Below are 26,726 nucleotides of genomic sequence, written 5' to 3' on the forward strand. Positions count from 1 at the left end.
GACACCATCCTTATGGCAGAAAGTGAAGAACTAAAGAGCCTCTTGATGCAAGTGAAAGAGGAGGGTGAAAAAATTGGCTTAAAGCTCAACATTCAGAAAACTAAGATCATGGCATCTGATCCCATCACTTCATGGCAAATAGATGGGGAAACAGTGGAAACAGTGGCTGACTTTATATTTTTGGGCTCCAAAATCACTGCAGATGGTGACTGCAGCCATGAAATTAAAAGACGCTTACTCCTTGGAAGTAAAGTTATGACCAACCTAGACAGCATATCAAAAAGCAGAGACATTACTTTGCCAATAAAGGTCCGTCTAGTCAAGGCTATGGTTTTTCCAGTAGTCATGTATGGATGAGAGTGTTGGACTATAAAGAAAGCTGAGTGCTGAAGAATTGATGCTTTTGAACTGTGGTGTTGGAGAAGACTCTTGAGAGTCTCTTGGACTGCAAGGAGATCCAACCAGTCCATCCTAAAGGAGATCAGTCCTGGGTGTTCCCTGGAAGGACTGATGCTGAAGCTGAAACTCCAATACTTTGGCCACCTGATGCGAAGAGCTGACTCATTTGAAAAGACCCTGATGCTGGGAAAGATTGAGGGCAGGAGGAGAAGGGGATGATAGAGGATGAGATGGCTGGATGGCATCACCGACTCGATGGACATGAGTCTGGGTAAACTCCGGGAGTTGGTGATGGACAGGGAGGCCTGGCATGCTGCAGTTCATGGGGTCACAAAGAGTTGGGCACAACTGAGTGACTGAACTGAACTGAAATGATTATCTGGTGAATGTCAGGCCTGAGACATTTTCAAATCAAATTCACTGCAGAAAAACTAATGAAATGAAGAACTTCAGTCAGCTCAAAAATCTACATCATTTCACACTATGTGCAAAACAGGACCATTAACACCCCCAAAATATGAGGCTTAAGTTGTGGTTTTCATCATCCAAGGTTTCTAACCACACCTATCAATGAATATTTTATCAATTTTTAATGTTTGCAGTAAAACACAGTTTTACACGCTCTCCTAAAAATATTATAAAACATGATACAATAAGTTCAGGTTAAAAAAGATGTGTCTAGTCAGTATGCTTTGGTCTTTATGAGCAATAGCAACCATATTAGATTCTTTCTTTCAATCACTCTAATTACTAAGCAATTATGTGCCACGCACAGCACTAGACAATAGAGATAAAGTGACGAAAAAGACCTTTTGGCTTTAAGATACCCAAATAACTACCTAATTACAGGTAAGTAAGCAGTAAGTGCTATGAAAGATAAGTTAATAGTTAAGTAACTGTTTATTTTTAGGGCAATGTTAGTACAGCTACAATGTGAAATTTTAAGTTAGCTAATTTAAAGTTGGCTAAATTTGGAATACCAAGAGTTTTCATCCTGAGCATATTGAACAAGAAGAACTCTTTCTACAAAATTATCTATATAATAATTTATTCCCTCTAGTATAACAACTACCTTTGTCAGATGTGAGCTGATTAACGTAACAGATTTGCATTCTAAGACACACAACCTCAACAATGAGAACACTATTCTGGGCTGGTAAAGGAAAATCAAGAATGCACTACAATGTATCATGAATCAAGATTTCTGTTTATCTAATTTGATCCCAAACTTACATTGAAAACATAGCAAAAGTATTCCTTAGGAAAAAAAAAAACAAGACTTCATTAAAGAAGAACAGAGGTCCAAAACAGCAAATGCTATTTAATACCACTTTCTTGAGTTAATTCTATAAAAATCAAAGAATAATGTAGAAGAGTTAATAAAGCCTATTTCTTACATGAAACTTCATAGAAGCCTAATTTGGTAAAAATATTCTATTTTTAACTATATTTTTCTGCACCCCTAGAAATTCTAATATACTGGTAATATCTTCCTGTCATCCTGAAGATATCTAATTACTGAATGCTGGAATGAGTGAGGCTTGTGGAGGTTTTTTGCTGTCACTGGATCCAAAAAGATTTACATTTGAACAAACACTTGTAAGTACTTAGGACAAACATCCACATAATAGTTATGATATACAGTAGAGTGATGCTATATTATAATTCTGTCCTTGGAGGTCCACTCCTTGGAAACCACGTGTATAAACAGATTAGCAGAGAAGCAATAATAACATCTTCTGATAACTCAATAATTAAATCAGCATATTATAAATTGCACTTTTTAGTATTCCAGCTGGCTTCTGGGATATTTAACCGTCATATTAGTCCAAAGGAGAGTAAGAAAGCAAAGAAACATGAATGCCAATTAAGGTTACCTTTGTGCCAAAGATGACGGAAACATTTGTCCAAAGGCTGGTTCAGAATCACAAGGCAGTATTTCAAACTCCCTACGGGAAAAAAGCAAAATCAAGTAAACAAGTGAAGTTAAGTCTGGTGTTCCCTAATTTGAGTCTGGAGTCATACTCTTATTAGTTTAGGTTTTCAGTCTACACAGAGCTAAATTTTAATCGCAGCTGATTTCTTATACCTGGATTTTAAAAGACACCATAGGTTAACTGGATCTACTTTATTCCACGTGTCCATCACATCACTGTATTGCTGAGGAATTTATTATCAAAATATAGTTCATAAAAACAACTGCAGTCCATGAAGCTGTAAAGAGTTGAACACAACTTAGCAACTGAACAACAACAACAAATGCTTCTTTTTGTAGGGGTGCACAGCAAAAATGCCCCTGATTTGAGATATACACACCACTTTGCCACAAGTACCCTTCTACCTGGCTATTTGGTATCACCTCAATGTCTGCCAAGCTGCTTGGGTCTAATGGGTGTGTCCTTTTACATGCATTTTCATCCTCATTTAGTCACAGTCTCTCTTTCCCTCTCAATCTCCCCCTTGGCCCCACTTGAACTCACCCATGGAAAACTTTATTTCCCCAAAATCCTACTAGCTCTTTTCATGACTCTTTTATTCCCACTTTTTAGATGACACTCAAAAGACCAAGAAAGATGGAGAAAAGTTACTTCTCCAACAATCTTTCAAGCCTTTTATAACGTACTGTAAAAAGTGCAAAGCAGAACACAATGAGGCTGGCTGAAAATCTGTCATTCAGCTCAGTCCGAGCATTTCATTTCATTTATGGAAAAGAAATGTTTGTTTGGTGATAAGAAAAATTAATTGTGTTTTTAAGCAATCTCAGTGTTAGAAATGGAACAAGATAAGGAAATGAAAAGGGGATGCCATCATCCACAGCAAATGTTATTAAGTGCCGATTATATATCGAGCACCAGGAGTACGAAGAGGAATAAGATTACAGGGTATCTGCAAGATAAGATATTTATAATAAAGACGATTTATTCCACATACAGTACAACACAAGGATAGGAGGAGTGCCGGGTAACAGATAAATGAATGTGGCAGAAGTTCAAAGCCTAGAAAGTCAGTAAAGTCTAGTGTCATCCTAGAAATCTTGGTGATATGCAGATCTCTGAACTTGATCTTAAAGAGATAGCTGGACAGAACAAAGAAAAGGGCATTCCAGACAGAAAAGACAACCCACAGGAAGCTGCTATCTTTGGCCAGTAGGATTGTTACCACGGAAAGTTTAGGCGGCAACATCCTAATGACGGGCACCTAACATTCCAGATTTTACACATGCTCTTTATGATGACAGAGAAATTTCAGTCCTGGCATCCAGGAAGTATTTAAGAGTGATGCATAAATGAGTAGTAAAACCAATTTATGTATACAGGAGGATCAGCCAAACGGAGATGACAGACGAAGGTCAAAGTGCAGACACGCAGCTGAGATACTGCAAAGCAAGGGCAGAGAGAGAAAAGAACAAATTGCAAACATAAATCGTCATATTTTGCTCAGTGTTACAGAGCAGAAGGATGTCAACAAAGGAAATAGAGAAGAAACAGCTACAAAGGTAAAAGAACTAAGAGTATTTCCAAGAATGTGGCACCAATAATGCAGCATCAAAGAGGCTAGACGATGAGAAAAGGCTAACAAGGGGGCGAAAATGTCAAAGAAAAGTCTGAAAATTCAGAGGACAGAAAAGAGAACAAGGAGTGAGAAAACTGAGATGCCTCTTCTTACATAAAAAAGTGAACTGTGAGAAATGGGGGAGAAAAAGGCAGCAAAGTCCAGAGAAAGTATGTTAAATATAGAATATATTGTATTCTAATTAGGAAGAGGGAAGTAAGAGAGAGAAGGGAAAGGATTCATTCATTCATTCAAGAGGTATTTATAGAGCACAAAGTAGTCTCCTTTGGGAAGTAACATACCCACCCCCCCAACCCTGGCCCAAAGGCTTACACACTATTGATAAAAACACATAAGTCTCCACTTACGGAGACTGAAGCAAAGGATGGACTATCACAGCGATACACAAAATTGAGATAAAGGCAGAGGATGACTGATTTCCTCCTAAGAAAGTAAACAAGAACAAAGTCAAAATATGAAAGTCGAATGGACATCAAAAATAACTGCTGCAAGAAATGGACTACAGGAGCTGAATATCCACAGGTCTAAAAATAGGAATTCAGTTGGGATCAACTAGCAGACACGGGACATCAGATTTGTCTCAAATTCAGGACTTTTTCCACTCATTCTGGGATGTTGAAACAGGAGTTGGTATAAACAAGATGGTGATGATGGCTGGTTGGAGAACTGGCAAAATCACTTGTCCAGAGGTGAGGGGAAGCCAGGAGGCATCTTTGGGCTGCATCAGAGTGAATGATAGTGGCAAAAACCAGTGATTACTGCACAACATTCCTCCTCCTCTTATTCAACAACAGAATCCTGAGGGGCTTTTGTGGTTTCGGTTTTGGTGTTTGCTTTGACTTTCTGGCTTTTTTTGTTTTACTGGGCATATTACTGTCCAGATGAAAAACTCTTAGATTCTCTCCAGCAAAACGTAGTCATAGCACTAAGCTCTGGCCAAGAAAATGTATAGAGGCGCCTAGTATGTTACTTTTAGGGAGTCTCCTTAAAGTGGGGTGGGGGGACTTTTTCTTCTGTTTTTCTTCCATTCTGCCACCTGGAGCAAGACTGGTGAATGAACAACCGTCTAGCAGCCACCTGGGATGCAAAGAACAAAGGCAACAGGCTGAGAGAGCCTGGGTCCCCGATGACTCCATGAAACCTCTGTGCCAGCACTTCAATGCCTGACTCCAGACTTCTTTTATATGAGAAAAAAAAAACTAAACTCCTACTTTAAGTCAATAATCCTTGGGGTTGTTATTCTGTAGAGAGAAACTGAATTTTAATTAATGGGGTGATCATGGTCTTCACTGGGTTAAGGTAAAGATGATCAAGAGAGAAAGTGGAAAAGACAAAGAGCAGGCAAGCATCAAAACACAGGAAGGAAGACTTCAACTTGTTCACTTATTCAACAGGGGTAAGAGATTCATAGCCTGTAAGTGCTTGATACGACGTTAATGGCAAGGAGCTAATAGTTAGGATAAACCAATGGTCCTTTAATCTTTGGCAAGGTCTGCACTGCTAAAGGAGGCATTCAACAATATTGCATGTATGTGTAAGTGAAGGAGCAAACTGCTTTCTGTCACTGATTCTTTGATATGTGAACTCAGTATTTTTGTGGCTCAAAGAACAATCTGATGAAGGGGAAAAGCATTATTATCCACCTCACTGCTCCTCTAAAACCCATACCTTCATTAAGGCGTTATCTGTGAAAGCATTTTCGAAAAGAACGAAGACATTTGAAAATGTATAGTTCAGTTTGCTAATGATATTATCCAAGAATTAACTACTCCAGCTATTTCTATACATAGCATTTATGTTAATCTGGTTCTATGCATAAAGATCTTTAGGTACTAGGATCTGATATTCTTTCCTCTTCTAATCTAGACTCCTCTGCAATTAAAACTAAATGAAGTCACTTTGGCATTTATTTTAACCTCAAAACCCTTATGGTTACTAGTCCCTACTAGGCTGCAGAAAATGTAGTACCCAGAACCACCCACAGTTCCTAAATAGGTTATGAGAGAATCTCAATGCAGAGAGAAGTCCACATCAGCCTCAGACACTGAACCATAGGACCTTAACTTCTCACTAAATGTGTAGGAATTTAGAAAAGTAGTCAGGACCATAGCAGTAAGGAAACTAATAGTCTTATATCAAGTACTGGGTTGGCCAGAAAGTTCGTTCAGGTTCTTCCATACCATCTTATGGCCAACCCAATATTTCTCAAGTTCTCACCCGGATGCTATCCCTAGGATGTACAAAAAGACTTAAGAGAAAGGCTAGGAAGAATTTCTTCCTTATGCTATAAAAAATACAATTTGTAAAATCAAATGTACTTAGTCATTCCCCTCATTCTGAGGAGAATGAGTCATTCTTTCTCAAAGAGAAATATAGGATAAGTCAAAATCCTTGATTTGCTTTCTCAAAGGGATTTCAATTACAGATGATGAAAAACCCCTGACCCTGAATGGATCAGAGCCAAAGTACTCCAAGTCGCCTGGAAACTCTGAATTAAGTACAAATGTCCAAGTTCACGGCTCAGCGGGTAGAGAATCTGCCTGCAATGCAGGAGACACAGGAGATGCAGGTTCAATCCGTGGCTCAGGCAGATCCGCTGGAGAAGGAAACGGCAACCCGCTCCAGTATTCTTGCCTGGGAAATCCCATGGACAGAGGAGTCCGGGGGGCTACAGTCCATGCGGTTGCAAAGAGCTGGACATGACTGAGTGGCTAAGGACACAAGCAACACTCACAAGTCCAAGTTCATGACATGAAAAAGACAATCAAAATGACATTAAATCATGAGCCTTGAGCTAACAAAGTGAAGAGGTCCTCTGACAGCTAAGGACTAGTTAAACAACAAAGGTGGGAGGGGCATGCCAACTTGCTTTCATTCTTATGTAGTTCTCTCCTCGATTTTATTATTTAAAAACAAAACAAAATAAAAACAACAGCCAAGAAACACCTGCTTCTTAGGAGAAAAGGCTGCTTCTGTTTTGTGATTGGGGAAAGGAAATTCATAATAAGACAAGCCTGGACCGTCAGAGAGTGCCAGAAAGTAAGGAAGCGCTCCCCCTAAACCCAAAAAACAAAACAGCCACACTGATGGAAGTACGTCAAAGGGGGCTAAGAGAGAATCCGAAGAGTTCCCAACACCCCAATGGTCAAAACTGGAACAGCTCAAGTAACAAAATAGTTCTGGCTAACAACCCCAGGTAGAGAGATAAAAATTCATGACTCAGTACTGATACAACAAAAATGACTGAGTTAATTATTACAATAGGAGGAAAGAGACATATCTCAAGCAGAATTCCAAAGAAATGACTATTTACTTAAGGAGATACTCCATCCTAAAGGGTGGAAACACAGCTGTGGGCTCTGCATATTGTGGGTTGCACAGAGAAGTTTCCTTCCAAAGAGTGTACACTATGAAAATGGGGGGAAATCTTTACAGAGGAGAAACCTGACAAACACCACTTCAGCCAGGTGATCAAGGTCAGCATCAACAGTCATAAACACGGTGATGAAAACAGCATTCTATCTTTTCATCTTCTTCTCCAAATTCCATATCCCCAGTCAAAGCAGGAAAAATAATTTAGAAAAATTTCAACAGAGACACATACTACAATGTGCCTGCTCAATACTCCTCAAAACTGCTAAGGTCAATGAAAACAAGGAAAGTCTGAGAAATCGCCACAGCCAACAGGTTCCCAGGAGACATGACAATTAAACATAGTACTCTAGGCTGAATGAAATCTTGGGACACAGCAGGGTCATTAGGTAAAAACTAAGGAAATCTGAATAAGCTACGGAACTAATAATAATACATCCATATGGGTTCGTTAATTGCAACAAACACTCCATACTAATAGAAGGTGCAGATAAAAGGGAAAATAGGGGGATACATAGGAACTACTTTCTACCATCATCTCAATTTCTCTGTAAATATAAAGCTGTTTTTTTAAAAAATAAAGTCTTAAATTTTTATTAACACCTTGGGGCAAGGGAAAAAACAGAACTGAAAATTATTCCATAAAATAGTTATTTCACAATTATTCCATATAACATAACTGGCATATAAGTAGAGTCCAAAAGTGTTTCTGGAGTTTGGGTATAAATCCAAGAAGGGGAGGGGCAAAGATGGTTTGTTTCATCCTTGGAAAATAATTATATCAATATTTTCTTTTAATTAAGAAAGTAAAAAGACAATAGAATAGCAAATCAAGAAAACCAATTACTTTTCATTTGAGATCTCTGAGAATAAAATTATTTGGATTATATGCAGAGCTAGATCCTATTCACATCTCTGATTCAATTATCTAAGAAACTGAGTCATCCAACTCAAGAGTGAAGGGTTAGCCTTTTTCAATCAATGAGAACTTAAGACAGCATTAGTTACTAAGCAGACGGGCACTGGGACCCCAGGTGTCCTTACAGTAGGTGGTCATGGCGTACAGATTACCCATGAGATCGCCTAAGGGATTAAAAAGGAGCCCCACACAGTGGGAGCAGCAGTGCACCCTCATTTATTCAACTTATTAGGTTTTTCCAGGAGTCATGTATGAACGTGAGAGTTGGACCATAAAGAAAGCTGAGCACCGAAGAATTGATGTTCTTGAATTGGGGTGTTGGAGAAGACTCTTGAGAATCCTTTGGACTGCAAGGAGATCCAACTACACAGTCCTAAAGAACATCAGTCCTGAATATTCATTGGAAGGACTGATGCTCAAGCTGAAGCTCCAATACTTTAGCCACCTGATGCAAAAAACAGACTCCTTAGATAAGACCCTGATGCTGGGAAAGATTGAGGGCAGGAGAAAGGGATGACAGAGGACGAGATGGTTGGATGGCATCACTGACTCAATGGACGTGAGGTTGAGCAAGCTCCGGGAGACAGTGAAGGACAGGGAGGCCTGGTGTGCTGCAGCCCATGGGGTCACAAACAGCAGCACGACTGAGGGCCTGACCAACACAAACTAATCTTTATCAAAGGGCTGACTAGTTCGCTTATTTTTTTTTTTTAAATGCTCCAATGGATGTTGACAATTTGATCTCTGGTTCCTCTCTGTTTTTGAAATCCAGCTTGAACATCTGGAATTTCACAGAACACACACTGTTGAAGCCTGGCTTGGAGAATTTTGAGCATTACTTTGCTAGCGTATGAGATGAGTGCAACTGTGCGGTAGTTTGAACATTCTTTGGCATTGCCTTTCTTTGGGATTGGAATGAAAACTGACCTTTTCCAGCCCTGTGGCCACTGCTGAGTTTTCCAAATTTGCTGGCTTACTGAGTACAGCACTTTTTCACAGCATCATCTTTTAGGATTTGAAACAGCTCAACTGAAATTCAACTGCCTCCACTAGCTTTGTTCATAGTGATGCCTCCTAAGGCACACTTGACTTTGCATTCCAGCATGTCTGGCTTTAGATGAGTGATCACACACACCATCGTGGTTATCTGGGTCATGAAGATCTTTTCTGTTCAGTTCTTCTGTGTATTCTTGCCACCTATTCTTAATATCTTGTCTTCTGTTAGATCAATACCATTTCTGTCCTTTACTGTGCTCATCTTTGCATGAAATGTTCCCTTCAGTTCAGTCACTCAGTCGTGTCCAACTCTGTGACCTCGTGGACTACAGCACGCCAGGCTTCCCTGTCCATCACCAACTCCCAGAGCTTGCTCAAACTCATGTCCGTTGAGTCAGTGATGCCTTCCAACCATCTCATCCTCTGTCATCCTCTTCTCCTCCTGCCTTCAATCTTTCCCAGCATCAGGGTCTTTCCAAATGAGTCAGCTCTTTGCATCAGGTAGCCAAAGTATTGGAGTTTCAGCTACAGCATCAGTCCTTCCAAAGAATATTCAGGACTGATCTCCTTTAGGATGGACTGGTTGGATCTCCTTGCAGTCCAAGGGACTCTCAAGAGCCTTCTCCAACACCACAGTTCAAAAGCATCAATTCTTCGGTGCTCAGCTTTCTTTATAGTCCAACTCTCACATCCATATATGACTACTGAAAAAACCATAGCTTTGACTAGAAAGACCTTTGTTGGCAAAGCAATGTCTCTGCGTTTTAATATGCTGTCTAGGTTGGTTGTAACTTTTCTTCCAAAATGTTCCCTTGGTATCTCAAATTTTCTTGAAGAGATCTGTAGTCCTTCCCATTCTATTACTTTACTCTATTTCTTTGCATTGATCACTGAGGAAGGCTTTCTTATCTCTCCCTGCTAGTCTTTGGAACTCTTCATTCAAATGGGTCTATCTTTCCTTTTCTCCTTTGCCTTTTGTGTCTTTTCTTTTCTCAGCTATTTGCAAGGCCTCCTCGGACCACCATTTTGCCTTTTTGCATTTCTTTTTCTTGGGAAGGGTCTTGATCACTGCTTCCAGTACAATGTCACAAACTTCTGTCCATAGTTCATCATGCACTCTATCAGATCTAATCCCTTGAATCTATTTCTCCCTTCCACTGTATAATCATAAGGGATTTGATTTAAGTCATACCTGGATGGTCTAGTGGTTTTCCCCACTTTCGTCAATTTAAGTCTGAATTTGGCAATAAGGAGTTCATGATCTGAGCCACAGTCAGCTCCCGGTCTTATTTTTGCTGACTGTATAGAGCTTCTCCACCTTTGGCTTCAAAGAATATAATCAGTCTGATTTCAGTATTGACAATCTAGTGATGTCCATGTGTAGAGTCTTCTCTTGTGTTGTTGGAAGAGGGTGTTTGCTATGCCAGTGCATTCTCTTGGCAAAACTCTGTTAGCCTTTGACCTGCTTCGTTTTGTACTCCAAGGCCATTTTTGTCTGTTACTCTAGGTATCTCTTGACTTCCCACTTTTGCATTCCAGTCCCCTATAGTGAAAAGGATATCTTTTTTGGGTGCTAGTTCTAGAAGGTCTTGTAGGTCTTCATAGAACCATTCAACTTCAGCTTCTTCAGCATTATTGGTTCGGACACAGACTTGGATTACTGTGATATTGAATGGTTTGCCTTGCAAGAGTTACAGAAAAACATCTATTTCTGCTTTATTAACTGTACCAAAGCCTTTGACGTATGGTTCACAACAAACTGTGGAAAATTCTGAAAGAGACGGGAATACCAGACCCCTGACCTGCCTCCTGAGAAATGTGTGTATGCAGGTCAAGAAGCAACAGTTAGAACCGGACATGAAACAACAGACTGGTTCCAAACAGGAAAAGGAGTACATCAAGGCTGTATATTGGCACCCTGCTTATTTAACTTCTATGCAGAGTACATCATGAGAAACGCTGGGCTGGAGGAAGCACAAACTGGAATCAAGATTGCCAGGAGAAATATCAATAATCTCAGATATGCAGATGACACCACCCTTATGGCAGAAAGCAAAGAAGAACTAAAGATGAAAGTGAAAGAGGAGAGTGAAAAAGTTGGCTTAAAACTCAACATTCAGAAAAATAATATCATGGCATCTGGTCCCATCACTTCATGGCAAATAAATGGGTAACAGTGGAAACAGTGACAGACTTAATTTTTTTGGGCTCCAAAATCACTGTAGATGGTGACTGCAGCCATGAAATTAAAAGATGCTTGCTCCTTGGAAGAAATGTTATGACCAACCTAGACAGCATATCAAAAAGCAGAGACATTTCTTTGCCAACAAAGGTCCGTCTAGGCAAAGCTATGGCTTTTCCAGTAGTCATGTATGGATGTGAGAGTTGGACTGTAAAGAAAGCTGAGTGTCGAAAAATTAATGCTTTTGAACTGTGGTGTTGGAGAAGACTCTTGAGAGTCCCTTGGATTGCAAAGAGATCCAACCAGTCCATCCTAAAGGAAATCAGTCCTGAATATTCATTGGAAGGACTCATGATGAAGCTCAAACTCCAATACTTTTGCCACCTGATGCAAAGAACTGACTCATTTGAAAAGATCCTGACACTGGGAGACTGAAGGCAGGAAAGGGGACGAGAGAGGACGAGACGGTTGTATGGCATCACCGGCTCGATGGACATGAATTTGAAAAAGCTCTCGGAGGTGATAATGGACAGGGAATCCTGGCATGCTGCAATCCATGGGGTTGCAAAGAGCTGGACACAACTGAGCAACTGAACTGAGTAGTTTTTAAATATTCTTCAATATTGAAGATAATACAAAGTCTACCAAAGCATCATACAATAAACTGGCCAAAGTGGTAACTTCTAGAAGTAGATCTGCTGCTGCTCCTGCTAAGTCGCTTCAGTTGTGTCCGACTCTGTGCGACCCCATAGACAGAAGCCCACCAGGCTCCCCAGCCCTGGGATTCTCCAAGCAAGAACACTGGAGTGGGTTGCCATTTCCTTCTCCAATGCATGAAAGTGAAAAGTGAAAGTGAAGTCGCTCAGTCGTGTCCGACTCTTTGAGACCCCATGGACTGTAGCCTACCAGGCTCCTCCGTCCATGGGATTCTCCAAGCAAGAGTACTGGAGTGCGGTGCCATAGAATTAGATCTAACAAACCTCAAATACAATCTAATTAGTCCTGGCCAGAGCTTAGTGGGAGGAAGGGAAAAGGAGAGTAAAGAGAGAAAGGAGAGAACAGAGAGGAAGGAAAGAGGAGAGAGGAAGTGAAGTATTGACCCTTAAGTATATAAAACAGTGACCTCAACTTCCCTGTATATCAGAACCAAAGATCAAACAACAACAAGAAGCCAATCACCTTTCCTAGAGCTTCTGATTCAATGTACCTGCAGGAGGGCATTTGTATCATGATTTTTTTAAAAAACGTTATGAGAGTCTACTATTGTTCTGTAGTGTTAGTCGCTCAGTCGTGTCTGACTCTTTGCGACCCCAGATTGTAGCCTACCAGGCTTTTCTATCCGTGGGAAACTCCAGGCAAGAATACTGTAGAGGATTTCCATTCCCTTCTCCAGAGAATCTTCCAGACCCAGGAACTGAACATAGGTCTCTCCTGCACTCCAGGCAGATTCTTTACCATCTGAGCCACAGGGAAGCCCCTGTAGGCAATCATAATTGAGAACCACTGGTCCAGCGCCTCAAGCTAATGACAGAAGAAAGCCATCATAACACCAACATTATTTTAAAACACTGCCCATTTCATCTTTATCTCACTTTTTAATGGCTGTTTTCTGAAAAAAGTGTGTATATATATCACAATGATAAGCACTTGCAATTATTTTACAAATAAACATAAATTGGTTGCTTTTTTCTTTAGCTAACATGGCATGAGATCAAAAAAGGATTGAACACCACTACTCTAAATGAAAATACATTGAAATAAAATATAATTTACAATAGAAAAATGATTTACTGCAATGCATTTCCAAGTTATCCACGATTTAAGATCTGTTTTTTAAAAATACTGGAACTCAGATAAAATCTATATTAGCCAAAACACACACCAGTCATTATACATAATAGTTATTTTGTCAGAGGACCAAAGACCATTATTAGGAATCTCTCATCCCTAAAAGTATTTCAATTAAACAATGAAAACTCTAGGGCACCAAATTTCACTTTTTATATTGCACAAACTTCTATATATAAGAGCAAGCTTTTTTTCTTTTAAGTGTGCATAGGGAAATCCAAACTGTCAATTCATTCTTTGAGGAAATAAATTGCATGTAGACAAAGCAGAACTATTAAAAAGCTCTGAACAAATATTCCATACCAAAGTCTATTAAAATAATCACATTACCAACAGATTAAGAATTGGTAAGTCACAGAAAGTAAGAAATTGCTTCAGAGACAGAAAACATAGAGACAAAGAGATGCTTCCTGAGAAATCTCTCTTGCCCGCCCAGACTAAGAGTGACCACTCAGTACAATTTAGATACATATGCATAATAATAAACTGTGCCCTCTTCCATGAGCAGTGTCCTGGTTTGGATGATAAGTTACACTGTCTTTCTTCCCTATACCTTCAGCTTCCACCCTGTTTCTCTGCTTCACTCTTGAGCAAAACCTGCTTCGGTGAAATTTTGATCCCAGCATCTCCTGAAAAGAACTACTGCCAGGGTCATTGATGACCTTCTGGTGTAAAAATTCAACAGCTAAATCCCAAATCTCATACTGCCCAACATGTCTCAGTAGCATAACAGAACAGGCCACTTCTCATATCATTCCTGAAACATATTATTCCCTTCACTTTTTCAGGTGGTGGTGGTTTATTTACCCAGTCGTGTTTAACTCTTCGCGACCCCATCGACTGTAGCCCGCCAGGATCCTCTGTCCAGGGAATCCTCCAGGCAAGAATACTGCAGTGAGTAGCCATTCCCTTAGCCAGGGAATCTTCTCGACCCAGGGATCAAACTGGAGTTTCCTGCATTGCAGGAGTATTCTTCACCGACTGAGCCACCAGGGGCTTCTCAGGATACACCCTATATTGGCGCTTTTCCTATCTGACAGGCCACACCTTTCAATTTCTTTGTTGCTTACTCCTCATTTGCATAGAAAGCACTCTACATGTATTTTGAGTAGCTCATCCAACTCCGACTTCAGGCCCAATAAGCTGATGTCAGCTACTCTAACAATCAAGTGATTCCCCTAATTTGCCCGGAACCAGTGTCTCCATCGGAGAAGGCAATGGCACCCCACTCCAGTACTCTTGCCTGGAAAATCCCAGGTATGGAGGAGTCCACTAAGAGTTGGACATGACTGAGTGACTTCACGTTCACTTGTCACTTTCCTGCATTGGAGAAGGGAATGGCAACCCACTCCAGTGTTCTTGCCTGGAGAATCCCAGGGAAGGCGGAGCCTGGGGGGCTGCCGTCTATGGGGTTGCACAGAGTCGGACACGATGGAAGCGATTTAGCAGCAGCAGCAGCAGTGTCTCCATACACAGTACAATTCCTCACAGAACGAAATAACGCCCTTATAAAATACAATGACTCTTTCTAAGTCCTGGGACCCACAATAGAAAGTGAAGTCGCTCAGTCGTGTCCGACTCTTTGCGACCCCGTGGACTGTGGCCTACCAAGCTCCTCTGTCCATGGGATTCTCCAGGCAAGAATACTGGAGTAGGTTGCCATTTCCTTCTCCAGGGGATCTTCCCGACCCAGGGATAGAACCCAGGGTTCGAACCTGGGTTTCCCGCATTGGAGGCAGACGCTTTAACCTCTGAGCCACCAGGGAAGCCCCAATACTACTCTTAAATGCATATTATACATAATATTCCAGTAAGGACACTAGAAAAGACAGCAACAAAACCAATCATCTTGTGTTGAAACAGCAAAATGGTATTTTGACCATCGTAACACACACACACACACACACACACACACACACACACACACACAGAGAAACTGGAGGCGGTCTGCAGAAGTACAACCGCAAAATTGAAGAGCTCTGAGGTATTTCCTATGAGAACAGATTAAGTCTTTTAAAGTTAAATGAGGATTTACATTTAGCACCTATTTAGGGAAGAAAAGAGATCGTTTTAATAATATCCCACTGAGTCCTGTAGACCTGAGAACATACCCAGTTACTGTCATTTGAGCTTTCAGATTCTAAACGTAAACAGATCCTGAATGTGTTAAATCCATTTCCCCCTAAGAGCATTAACTCCCTGTAGCAGGCATGAGTACGTCCAGGTTTGGTAATCTTACTATAAAACTAACCACTGGACAACCAAGGAAGTCTCTAAGTGCATTTCTAATACACAGTTAGCCTGAAATTCTTTAATATTCTATTCATTCTCAGTTAACGGGACATTGAAAAATGGCAGTTTGGTTATTTGTTGGGATTTTCCTAGTAGCAGTTCATGGATATTCATAATCTATTGCATATATCGTATCCTTTTCACTGAGCATACTGTTTGGGAGACTTTTTCCATTTTCCATTCTATCGAACATTTGGAATACATTTTATGTATGGCAAGGATGTAAAAAAGTATCATTTTGTGTAAATTATGCCTTGTCTTTCCATCTGGCTGGTATGTGGTAAATAGAGTAGATAGATTTAAAGTTGGGGATACCTCGCCTGTGAGAAATTAGGACCTAGACTAACCAGAGTGCACCCTCTTTTTAGTATATCAGCATTCACTAGTAATTTACCTGTGATTTAAAAGCAGATTCAAAGGAGATACTTTTCTGATATTAGCGCCCTCACACTAGGAGAAAGGCATATACACTAGGAGCTTTGAAGACACCCTCTTCCAGCCTATTTTCCAGATTCTGTGTCCCTATACTCAAGAGTATCATCAATACTGGGCTTCCCTGGTGGCTCAGTGGTAACAAAAATCCGCCTGCCCATGCAGGAGCCATAGTCTTGCTCCCAATAAGCACATCCTCACTGTCACCCACAGGAAGGAGGCTGTGATCTTCCCCTTGGCACACTGACCCTTCAAGTTGCTCCATCCTCTACTGCTTGCCCCGTTGACCCAGGCCACAGTAAACCACATTCCCCGCCCATCAAGAAAATCGATCATTGCCCAGCAAGCTGGAGATGTAATGCCATAACCCTAAGGATTCATCATCAAGTCCTGAAAATTTTAGTCCATCACACTGCTTCTGATGTGTTTGACAGCTGGGCCCACAACAGAGCTCAGACTTGAAAAGTCAGTTCAAAATGTTTTCTGAAAGCAGAGTCCATGTAACTTTGGCACGTGCTTCTAAAACAGCACGTGTATTATCCTAAGGCTACTCCTGCCACCTCAATGTTTCCATCCACCTTCAGAAGCACAGACTCCCTTTCACGGGCCAGCAACAGAAAGAGGATCAAACAGGCTCAAAAGAGTCCACCCTGCCAGTAAACACTCCCTTTTAACACTTTCTCTAGCCTCCCTGCTTGACTTTGCGTAGTTGGTGACAGCCATTCGGGGCGCAGGTGCACAAAGCTTGGAAGGCTTCACTGATAACAAAACTATGAATAAATAGCGATAATACGGAAACTGCTTCTCTTTCTTCTAAAATTCCTTAAAAAGGACTGACTCGAGTCATACCGATATTAATAATCAAAATAAGTCCAAATCAAGCTAAATTGGACATACTCAAGCCACTGAATTACGTTCTGAGATGAGACCTACAATTTGTAGGGAGAAAACAACTGACTTGTTTGGAGTTTCAGAGTTTACTAAACACCTTCAACTACCTTCTCAAACTGACACTGATTACACAACACACAACCACGGAATCAAAGCACTTCTGCACAGAGCTCTTTGTGTTTGCTCTTTTGAAAGATGAAAATGCACAGATTTAAACTCAGATGAACTGTGTACCAGTCTCTGATTCTGATTACACACAGAAAGACCACTATATTCAGAGTCAAATCCTCAAGGAGGAAATCTCAGAATAGGTGCGCATTTTTATTCCACGGGCACTGTGGGCTTTCAGGGCATTCAAGAGGACTGCCTACTGCCGTGAGACCACCATCAAACGATGCACACTAGGTCAACAGGTAAGCTCTCTGACACAACATCTTACTGGCATCAGTCGGGGCAGGTCCAGGTGAAGTGAACAGAAAAGGTCGGGTTTCTCTATTGTTTTTTCCTTTTTCATAGAAATGACACCTACACAAAATAGCCTATAAGCAAGAATATCCAAGAGCTGTTTCTTCTTAATAGAGAAACAATGAAAACAATATATTAGCAGTGGGCTTTGCTATGTCCCACAGAGTGGAACAGCTCCATATTATCTACTGTGGAAAAAACCTCCAAGATAAAAATAAGCAGGAAGAGCAAATAAATGGATATATTACACAACCATGTGTGTAAAACTTTTTAAGAAAATAAACATGCACTTCTGTAAATGCCAAGAATATCAAAGAGGTAAACTGCTGGTGGGAGCACAAAACCAGGAGGGAATATTGTGATTTCTCTCTTAATTTTTTATATCTTATGCATTTGGCACCTTGTGCTTGTTAAAAAAGAAAAAAGCAAAATAAATGAGTTTAACTGATCAAAAGAAAAGAACCCTTCCCAGGCAATTTATTGTTGTTCATTCACTAAGTCGTGTCCAACTCTTTATGACCCCATGGACTGCAGCAGGCTAGGCTTCCCTGTCCATCACCATCTCCCAGAGTTTGCTCAAATACATGTCCGTTGAATCAGTGACGCTCTTGAACCATCTCATCCTCTACCGCCTTCTCATTTTACTTTCAATCTTTCCCAGCATCAGCGTCTTTTTCAATGAGTCAGCAGTTTGCATCTGGTGGCGCAAGTATTGGAGCTTCAGCATCAGTCCTTCCAGTGAATATTCAGGGCTGATTTCCTTTAGGATTGACTGGTTTTTATCTCCTTGCTGTCCAAGGAGTTCTCGAGTATTCTCCAGCACCACAGTTCAAAAGTATCAATTCTTTGGTGCTCAGCCTTCTTTACGGTCCAACTCTCACATCCATACATGACTACTGAAAAAACCAGAGCTTCTGCCTATACAGACCTTTGTCAGCAAAGTGATGTCTCTGCTTCTTAATACACTGTCTAGGTTTGTCATAGCTTTCCTTCCAGGGAGCAAGTGTCTTTTACTTGCAATCACTATCCAAGGTGATTTTTGAGCTCAAGAAAAAAAACAATGTCCCCCACCCCAAATAAGACAATGGCCAACAAACTTTAAACACCACACTGGGACAAAAGAAGCACTAAAATAGCTGATTACTGAGGTTTCAGAGTAAAAATTAAAAGCAGATAATTTGTGAAACACTATCTAGCTTTCTTTCTGAGCAAAATTCTCAAATAACTTATGCTAATTAGACTAAGTAGATTTAAAAGTCTTTTACAAAGCTAGGAAAAGTGACTTACAATAGGATTCTCAGGACAGCAAAGGGAGACCCGATTTACTGTACTTCAAAGAGTAAAATGGGGGGTTTTTCCTCCACTGAAATATGTGGTAGAGGACTCAAAAAATATTTGCTCTTCAAAGCTTAGGGTAAGGTTTTTATAAATCAGTGTTAAACTTAAAAATTTACTCATGTCTCAATTCCCAATTCTATTAGTATTTTCCTAGTTCTCTCACACAGAACATTTCTCTTCATCAGTAGTTACCAAAAATGAACAAGAAAAAGGTGTAATACGTTAAAACCAATTACCTTAGGGAAATGAGAATAAAAAGGGGAGAAAGAAATTATTAACTTTGTCTGCATTTCCGTTTATATCATATAAATGCTTAAATCAAGTCTGCATAATATTTGAAAGCTTTTTTAAAAGGAGGTAAAAGGGAAAATTTGTGAGCCAAGGTAGCAGATTGTATAAGATTAGAAAACTGAGAAATGTGGGCCTAGACCTCAAAATGATGTTTCTATCAGAAAAGAAGAAGCTGAAAAAAGTGGGATGGTTGGGAAGAAGGAGGAAGCAGTACCAATCACAAATTACTTAGAGCAATCTGCATTTCTGTTCATTTATTCACAAATTAATATTTGTTTATAGAACTTTACAAAGAATTTTATCAGCATGCATAACGCATTTTTAAGTCAAGAGCTAGAGCACTGAAATTATGAACCACCTGAAATATCAAAGCAGCAAAATTTAATAGGGAAAATGAAGGGGCCTCCTACTTAAAGGAAAATTGAAGAGAAAGATGCTATTAATTTCCTGACTCGGATCACATACTGAAATTAATTCTAGAAGAGAGTTATGAAACTACATGTATACAGCATGTGTATATATAGTATGTATGTTTAGAGATTGTTTACATATTTACACACAGACTAAGTATTTAAATATAGTTATAAAACTATAAAATACAAATAGAAGAAATTTATCTGAAGACGGCATAAGGAATTTTCTAGGCAAATGCACAAAACAAGACATCATAGCTGAAAATAATGGTATCATGACCATACTTGAGCTTTAAAGCCAAAGTCATGTTCATTTCTGAACCTCCAGCACCATGGAAAATGCCTGTACACAGTAGATGCTCATTTAACATGCAGCTAATAAATCAATGGCTTAAGAGCAACTCCTGGTTGGGCAGGGGCCTGTATCAGAGACTTGGCTTTAAAGGTACCATCTCAACTACACTGAGGCTCTAGTCCAGAAAGCAAGTCTAGACAAGTTCCTCTTTTGTAAATCCAACAGGCACTGTTAGTTTTCATGTCTTTGTACATGGTTTTCCCTCCACCCTTTTTGCCATCTAGAATAGTTCAATGATTAAGAACATGGGCTTTGGGATCACACAGACCTAGTTCAAGTCCCAGTATTGTCACTTATTGACCGTGCGACTTGCAAAACTTAAGTAACCGATTTAACATCTGAGTCCACCAAGTGTGGACTATAATAATGAAAGATTCAATGAGCTATCACACACAGCCAAAAATGGTGCCTGACACAAAGTATTAATAAGTAAATTCTCAACAAACGGCTTTCTGCCCCCAGCAAGGACCTTTTTATCATTCACAACTTAAGAGAAAATGTTTTCTTTTTCCAACGTCTCTCCCTTTTATCCCATTAATCATTCTCACCTAAAAACCATAATATTTAATTCCTTTTGCTAATCATAGTTACCTGCTTCTCATTCAACAATAGCTGATATACTTTAAGCATGTATATAGAAAAAATAATTTACCCATCTGTTTCTCTTCAAAATTTCGCCTAGGCCCTGGCACAGAGAAGTCATGAAATAACTGTTCCTAACATAAACTTTAAAAACCACTCATTGTGCTGTTTCTTTTATCACTAAAATAGTTACATTAAAACTAGCCATACACATTTGTACACAAACCTAACCATCATAATTTAATTTTTTTACTTTTTAAAAAATTTATTGAGGTACAGTTGGCTTACAATGTTGTGTTAGTTTCAGGTGCAAAGCAAACCGATTCAGTTATACAAATGGAGTTGGCGACCAAGTTCATTCAGGTGTTTGGTAAGCTCTTATGGGGAAACCTGAACGAACTTTTTGGCCATGTCTATAATGTCTTCTTTTTGAGATTCTTTTCCATTATGGGTTATAACAAAGTTACAGAACACAGTTCCCTATGTTATACAGCAGGTCCTTGTTGGTTATCTACTTTATACATAATAGCGTGTATATATTAATCCCAAACTCTTAATGAACTCCCTCCCCACCGCTTTCTCCTTTGGTAACGACTGTTTCCTATGTCTGTGTCTATTTCTTCCCAACTAATCTATAAGGCTTTTGGTGTCTTAAAAACTTGGTTCTAATGTCACCATACCCTGTATGAACAGAAACACAATCTTAGAATTATTTTTTTTAATGTAAAGAACAAATCAGGGCAGGCTCACTATGGGTGCCCTTCACGTAATGAGGCATATGGTCCAGTTCTAAACCAGCTACAAACTGAAGTCGATTTCGATGGCACTAGAAAGTAACAGACTGAAGGAAAAGGGTGAGTGTTATTATTTCTAACCTCACCATCAAAAAGTCAACATCAAAAGAACTCAAGGCCCAGTGAGATAGTTAAGGTTTAAATAGTTCATTGTTGTGCGAGGTTGAGGAAAGACTAGACTAGACCCCCTCATCCTTGAGTCCACTGTTCCACTACACATTGGCTCAAAGCAGGAGAGCTGGTGCCACATCCGCAGTCCTCTGTGGCCCCAATGTTAATACAGAACAATCAGCAGCTGTCCAAGTGCAGCATGTAAAAAGCTGGCAGAAACCTGGAGAACAACCAAACCATCACCAAGGTTTCCTTATCTCCACCCAGCATATGACAAATCCTAACACATTAGCTGAATCAAGTGAAATGAAACTAACCTTCATGCCCTCACAACTGACCTTTGTACCAAGCAATTACATGAGACTGAAGCAAAACAACTCATTTCTCAACAGGCATCAGTGTTAATTTTAGCTACAAATCCTTTGGCAGGGCAATGTATACTGTTTCTCATAAATATGTCTTGTAATTCAAACTTTTCAAGCACGATAACAATTTATTCAAAATTTTTATGAATATGCATGACTAATCAACTTCACTTACAACTCTCTTACTGTGTTTATTTGTAGGTTATGTCTAATATTATGAAAGCAGTAGGGTAATCTGATGGGTGCCCAGATCCTCTGCAAAATCAGTCCTCCAGCTTCCAGGCATTGGGAACTTGACACCTTCCTTCATTAAAGACTTTGGTATGGTGTTAGAAAGTGTTCTAGTTTCATTCTTTTACAAGTGGTTGACCAGTTTTCCCAGTACCACTTGTTAAAGAGGTTGTCTTTTTTCCATTGTATATCCTTGCCTCCTTTGTCAAAGATAAGGTGTCCATAGGTTCGTGGATTTATCTCTGGGCTTTCTATTCTGTTCCATTGATCTATATTTCTGTCTTTGTGCCAGTACCATACTGTCTTGATGACTGTTGCTTTGTAGTAGAGTCTGACGTCAGGCAGGTTGATTCCTCCAGTTCCATTAAAGGTCTAAATGTAAGACCAGAAACTATAAAACTCCTAGAGGAGAACATAGGCAAAACACTCTCCGACATAAATCACAGCAAGATCCTCTATGACCCACCTCCCAGAATATTGGAAATAAAAGCAAAAATAAACAAATGGGACCTAATGAAACTTAAAAGCTTTTGCACTACAAAGGAAACTATAAGTAAGGTGAAAAGACAGCCCTCAGATTGGGAGAAAATAATAGCAAATGAAGAAACAGACAAAGGATTAATCTCAAAAATATACAAGCAACTCCTGAAGCTCAATACCAGAAAAATAAATGACCCAATCAAAAAATGGGCCAAAGACCTAAACAGACATTTCTCCAAAGAAGACATACAGATGGCTAACAAACACATGCAAAGATGCTCAACATCACTCATTATCAGAGAAATGCAAATCAAAACCACAATGAGGTACCATTACACACCAGTCAGGATGGCTGCTATCCAAAAGTCTACAAGCAATAAATGCTGGAGAGGGTGTGGAGAAAAGGGAACCCTCTTACACTGTTGGTGGGAATGCAAGCTAGTACAGCCGCTATGGAAAACAGCGTGGAGATTCCTTAAAAAACTGGAAATAGAACTGCCATATGACCCAGCAATCCCACTTCTGGGCATACACACTGAGGAAACCAGATCTGAAAGAGACACGTGCACCCCAATGTTCATCGCAGCACTGTTTATAATAGCCAGGACATGGAAGCAACCTAGATGCCCATCAGCAGATGAATGGATAAGGAAGCTGTGGTACATATACACCATGGAATATTACTCAGCCGTTAAAAAGAATTCATTTGAACCAGTCCTAATGAGATGGATGAAGCTGGAGCCCCTTATACAGAGTGAAGTAAGCCAGAAAGACAAAGAACATTACAGCATACTAACACATATATATGGAATTTAGAAATGTGGTAATGATAACCCTATATGCAAAACAGAAAAAGAGACACAGAAATACAGAACAGACTTTTGAACTCTGTGGGAGAATATGAGGGTGGGATATTTCAAAAGAACAGCATGTATACTATCTATGGTGAAACAGATCACCAGCCCAGGTGGGATGCATGAGACAAGTGCTCCAGCCTGGTGCACTGGGAGGACCCGGGGGAATCGGGTGGAGAGGGAGGTGGGAGCGGGGATCGGGATGGGGAATACATGTAAATCCATGGCTGATTCATGTCAATGTATGACAAAACCCACTGAAATGTTGTGAAGTGATTGGCCTCCAACTAATAAAAAGAAAGAAAAAAAAAAAAAAGAAGCTAAAGATATATAGTCCAAGTACCACATGTGAGCATAGAAGGTCATCAGTATCTCCTCAGGTTAAGACATTAACACTTTGTAAAATGTATGGCAACAGAATAAACAGAAAGTTACTTCAAAAAAAAAAAAAAGACTTTGGTAGATACACACATCTACCAAAATGGGAATGTAGAAAAGGAAACTAAACGGAAACCAAATTTTCGTTGTGTTCCTTGATGATTTCTCAAATCTTTTTAGAAGGTATAGCATGACCACATTTCACTGACTTAAAAGTGAACATTTTCGCACATTTTAGCATTTCTAAACTGCAATTTAGGATGCATTCAGGATGTATTTTAGAATCAGTGGTATCTTAGCACTGTGTCAGTTTTTCTTTTTCCCGCTTTTAATGGCCTGTCTAAAAAATGGTGCATCTTACAATTAATGGCTGCAATTAAAACCAGTATTTAAGCTACCCTTCCTATTAGTTTATACCAAGGTCACGAAAATTTGTGAGTTGCATCTAGTTTATAAATAAATCAATTAAAGCTTATGGAAGTAAGACGCCAGGATAAGAGACACTAGAGTATTAATAGAGAATGATCATCCTGTTCTCTGCTTTTCTAACAGAAATGAATGTTTATATTTAAAAGCCATTATTTCCCGGGGATGCCATGAAAGAGCTGAAGATATTAAGATGGTGATTCATGTTTTGTGGCCAATGATGGAAAATAAGTCCCAAAATAGTTCAAAGAACAATAGATTAAACCAACCAAACCCAATGTGCTAAGTACAATGAGATCTCATAGGAAGGGAAACACACATCCCCCAGGGGAACAGGGTTGTCACAGAAGATGCACCCCAGCTGTCAGAAGGTGAGTATGAATGCCCAGGGTATCGGGCATTATTATTAAAGGTCTTCCCCCAGCACCTGGCAACTGACTGCTCCTAACAACCAATCAGCGGCTGCCTAATCCCAAGAGATGACTGCTCAAAGGAATTCTTGAAAATTTTAATGTGCCTCAGTTATCTTTTAACAGAGGTTAACAGCGGTAGAAAAACCTAGAGAGAGAAGTGGCAGCCCCAAAGTACAATATATTTTAGGCCATTTTAAGTAATAATGGTCACCATCTTCCCTTCTCTGATCATTTCAGCTAGAGATTCCAAAGACCCAAATAATTGCTTGTTGTTTTTTTTTTTTTTATCTCCAGTCTAATATGGCTATTATTGGCCTTATTGCTTAAGAGCAAAGTCAAGGTGTTCCAGATAGCTGTAAGGTTGTGAATGTCTTCTTTAGACTTGACATGCTGAAGTTAAAATGGAATTTTTTTTAACATTATTTTTTGTTAATCAACTCATAATGGTCCTCACCATTATAATTCAGCAGGTAGGGTTTCTAAAATTACAGGCCTCTCTAATAAGCTAAAAGGAACCTGTGAATAAGATTATGAATGAAATCTAAAGAAGACAGATGAAATCTGCTCCCAAGTATAAAAGCCAAAGAATTTATCCCATTAGCATCTGAATAGTAAGTGCCAACGCAGCAAGCTGTCATCTGAAACTCTTGGCACTTCCTCCTTCCAGCCCTGATGAAGCAGGAGTCATTGTAAGGATGTGTGAGGAGATAATTAGAACTCTCCTTTCCCCCAAGTATTGACAGCCCAAAGAGAATAACAAGGTGCCATGATTTTATTATGCAGCAAGTTCTACTGTTACATAAGCTGAGTTATAACAACTTCTTAGACAACACAGTAACATCTACTAGCTGCTTATTATGTGTGTCAAGCACTTAAGATACTCCCCCACTAGGAAAGATGCTCATGGAGGACATGCAGCTTTGTCTTACACACTGCTGGTACCAGGCACAGAGATGCTCCATAAGTGCTCATTAAACACAAGCATAAAAAACACAAGAAACTGAAGTACTGTATATCCAATATTTCATTTAACCCCTATGTAGGAGAACCGAATTTTCCACCCCAACCTATGAATTATTTTAAGTTGTTTATTTTCTAAGAAACAGCAGACAGGGGAAGAACTCCAAAAACCAAGTAGGATTTAACCCTTCTGAAGAAACACTGACATTTATAAGGAAAACCTCCATTTGTAAGGGCTTCCCTTGTGGCTCAGCTGGTAAAGAATATGCCTGCAATGCGGGAGACCTGGGTTCAATACCCGGGTAGGGAAGATCCCCTGGAGAAGGGAAAGGCCACCCACTCCAGTATTCTGGCCTGGAGAATTCCACAGACTGTATAGTCCATAATTGCAAAGAGTCAGACACAACTGAGCAACTTTCACTTTCCATATGTAACAGTGTCTTCCTGGAGGTACCAGGAAGAGGAAAAACTCCAACAGATGGAGATGGCAAAGGCAATGACCTAAATCTACACTAACAACTTCTCCTGTGTTTACTGTGCTTAACCTGGTAACCTCTCACAACCTATTCTCCACCCTCAACATCTTTTGTTTTTAGTTGAGGACGGTGTTTAAGATGAGAGCTTCAACTATGTCAGAGTTTTCCTGGATCTCTGCCATGTACACATGTTCTTAAATTTCTGTGTGCTTTTCTTTTCTATTAAACTTTAAACTTTTGTTAATCTGTCTCCATGCTAACTGAATTCTTAGGTCAGTCAGAACCTAGAAGCACAGAGGAAAATCTCTTCCTTCCAGACAGCTGCATATTATGGCAAAAAATCCTGTATTACTTTTTCTATTCTGCTCAAGGGAAAACTAAGGCTTGAGAAGCAAGTGACTGACCTAATGGCAGAACAAAGCCAGACTCTCACACCCAGGCCTCTGTGCTTAACCTCCTTCCATATCTATGTATGTTTCCTACAGTGTACTATATTACACTTCATGCAAATCTCAAGAAGTTGAGACCTGGAGTTTGATTTAGAAAAAACTCAGAAAAGGTTAAGTGGGAGATTCTCAGTTACTCATCAACAGCCATTGAGCTTCCAGCAGAATCACGGGCTGCCCAATGAACCTTCAAAGCAGCAGAAAAGAGATGAGAAAATTAAAGGAACCTCAAGGATAAAGGGCATTTTAGCATCCTGTTGTGTCAGTCTTAAGTTCTCCTGTTTGCCAAAGTAAAGCTTCTTCTTTATACTAGTACTTTTCCTTCTATCAACCTTCTAAAATTGCTTCCCAAATTATATAAAATGAATATACTATTTTGATTTTTTTTTCAGTAGTATTTCATCAAATCTAAGCCAGAGTTTACTATAATGACCCAAAGAATGA

At 39.7% G+C, this 26,726-nt stretch overlaps 1 protein-coding gene across 4 annotated transcripts in view; it reads right to left on the reverse strand.

The window, feature by feature from the left end:
• TPK1 (thiamin pyrophosphokinase 1) overlaps positions 1-26,726 on the reverse strand; it is a 358,776-nt gene that overhangs the window by 276,740 nt on the left and 55,310 nt on the right. For all 4 annotated transcript variants that reach the window (XM_043871993.1, XM_043871994.1, XM_043871991.1 and 1 more), the window contains exon 3: positions 2,277-2,348. In XM_043871993.1, the coding sequence (XP_043727928.1) occupies positions 2,277-2,348 (72 nt within the window). The remainder of the gene's footprint in view (positions 1-2,276; positions 2,349-26,726) is intronic.

The sequence above is a fragment of the Cervus elaphus genome, chromosome 18 (assembly GCF_910594005.1).
Source record: "Cervus elaphus chromosome 18, mCerEla1.1, whole genome shotgun sequence".
Lineage (NCBI taxonomy): Eukaryota > Metazoa > Chordata > Mammalia > Artiodactyla > Cervidae > Cervus > Cervus elaphus.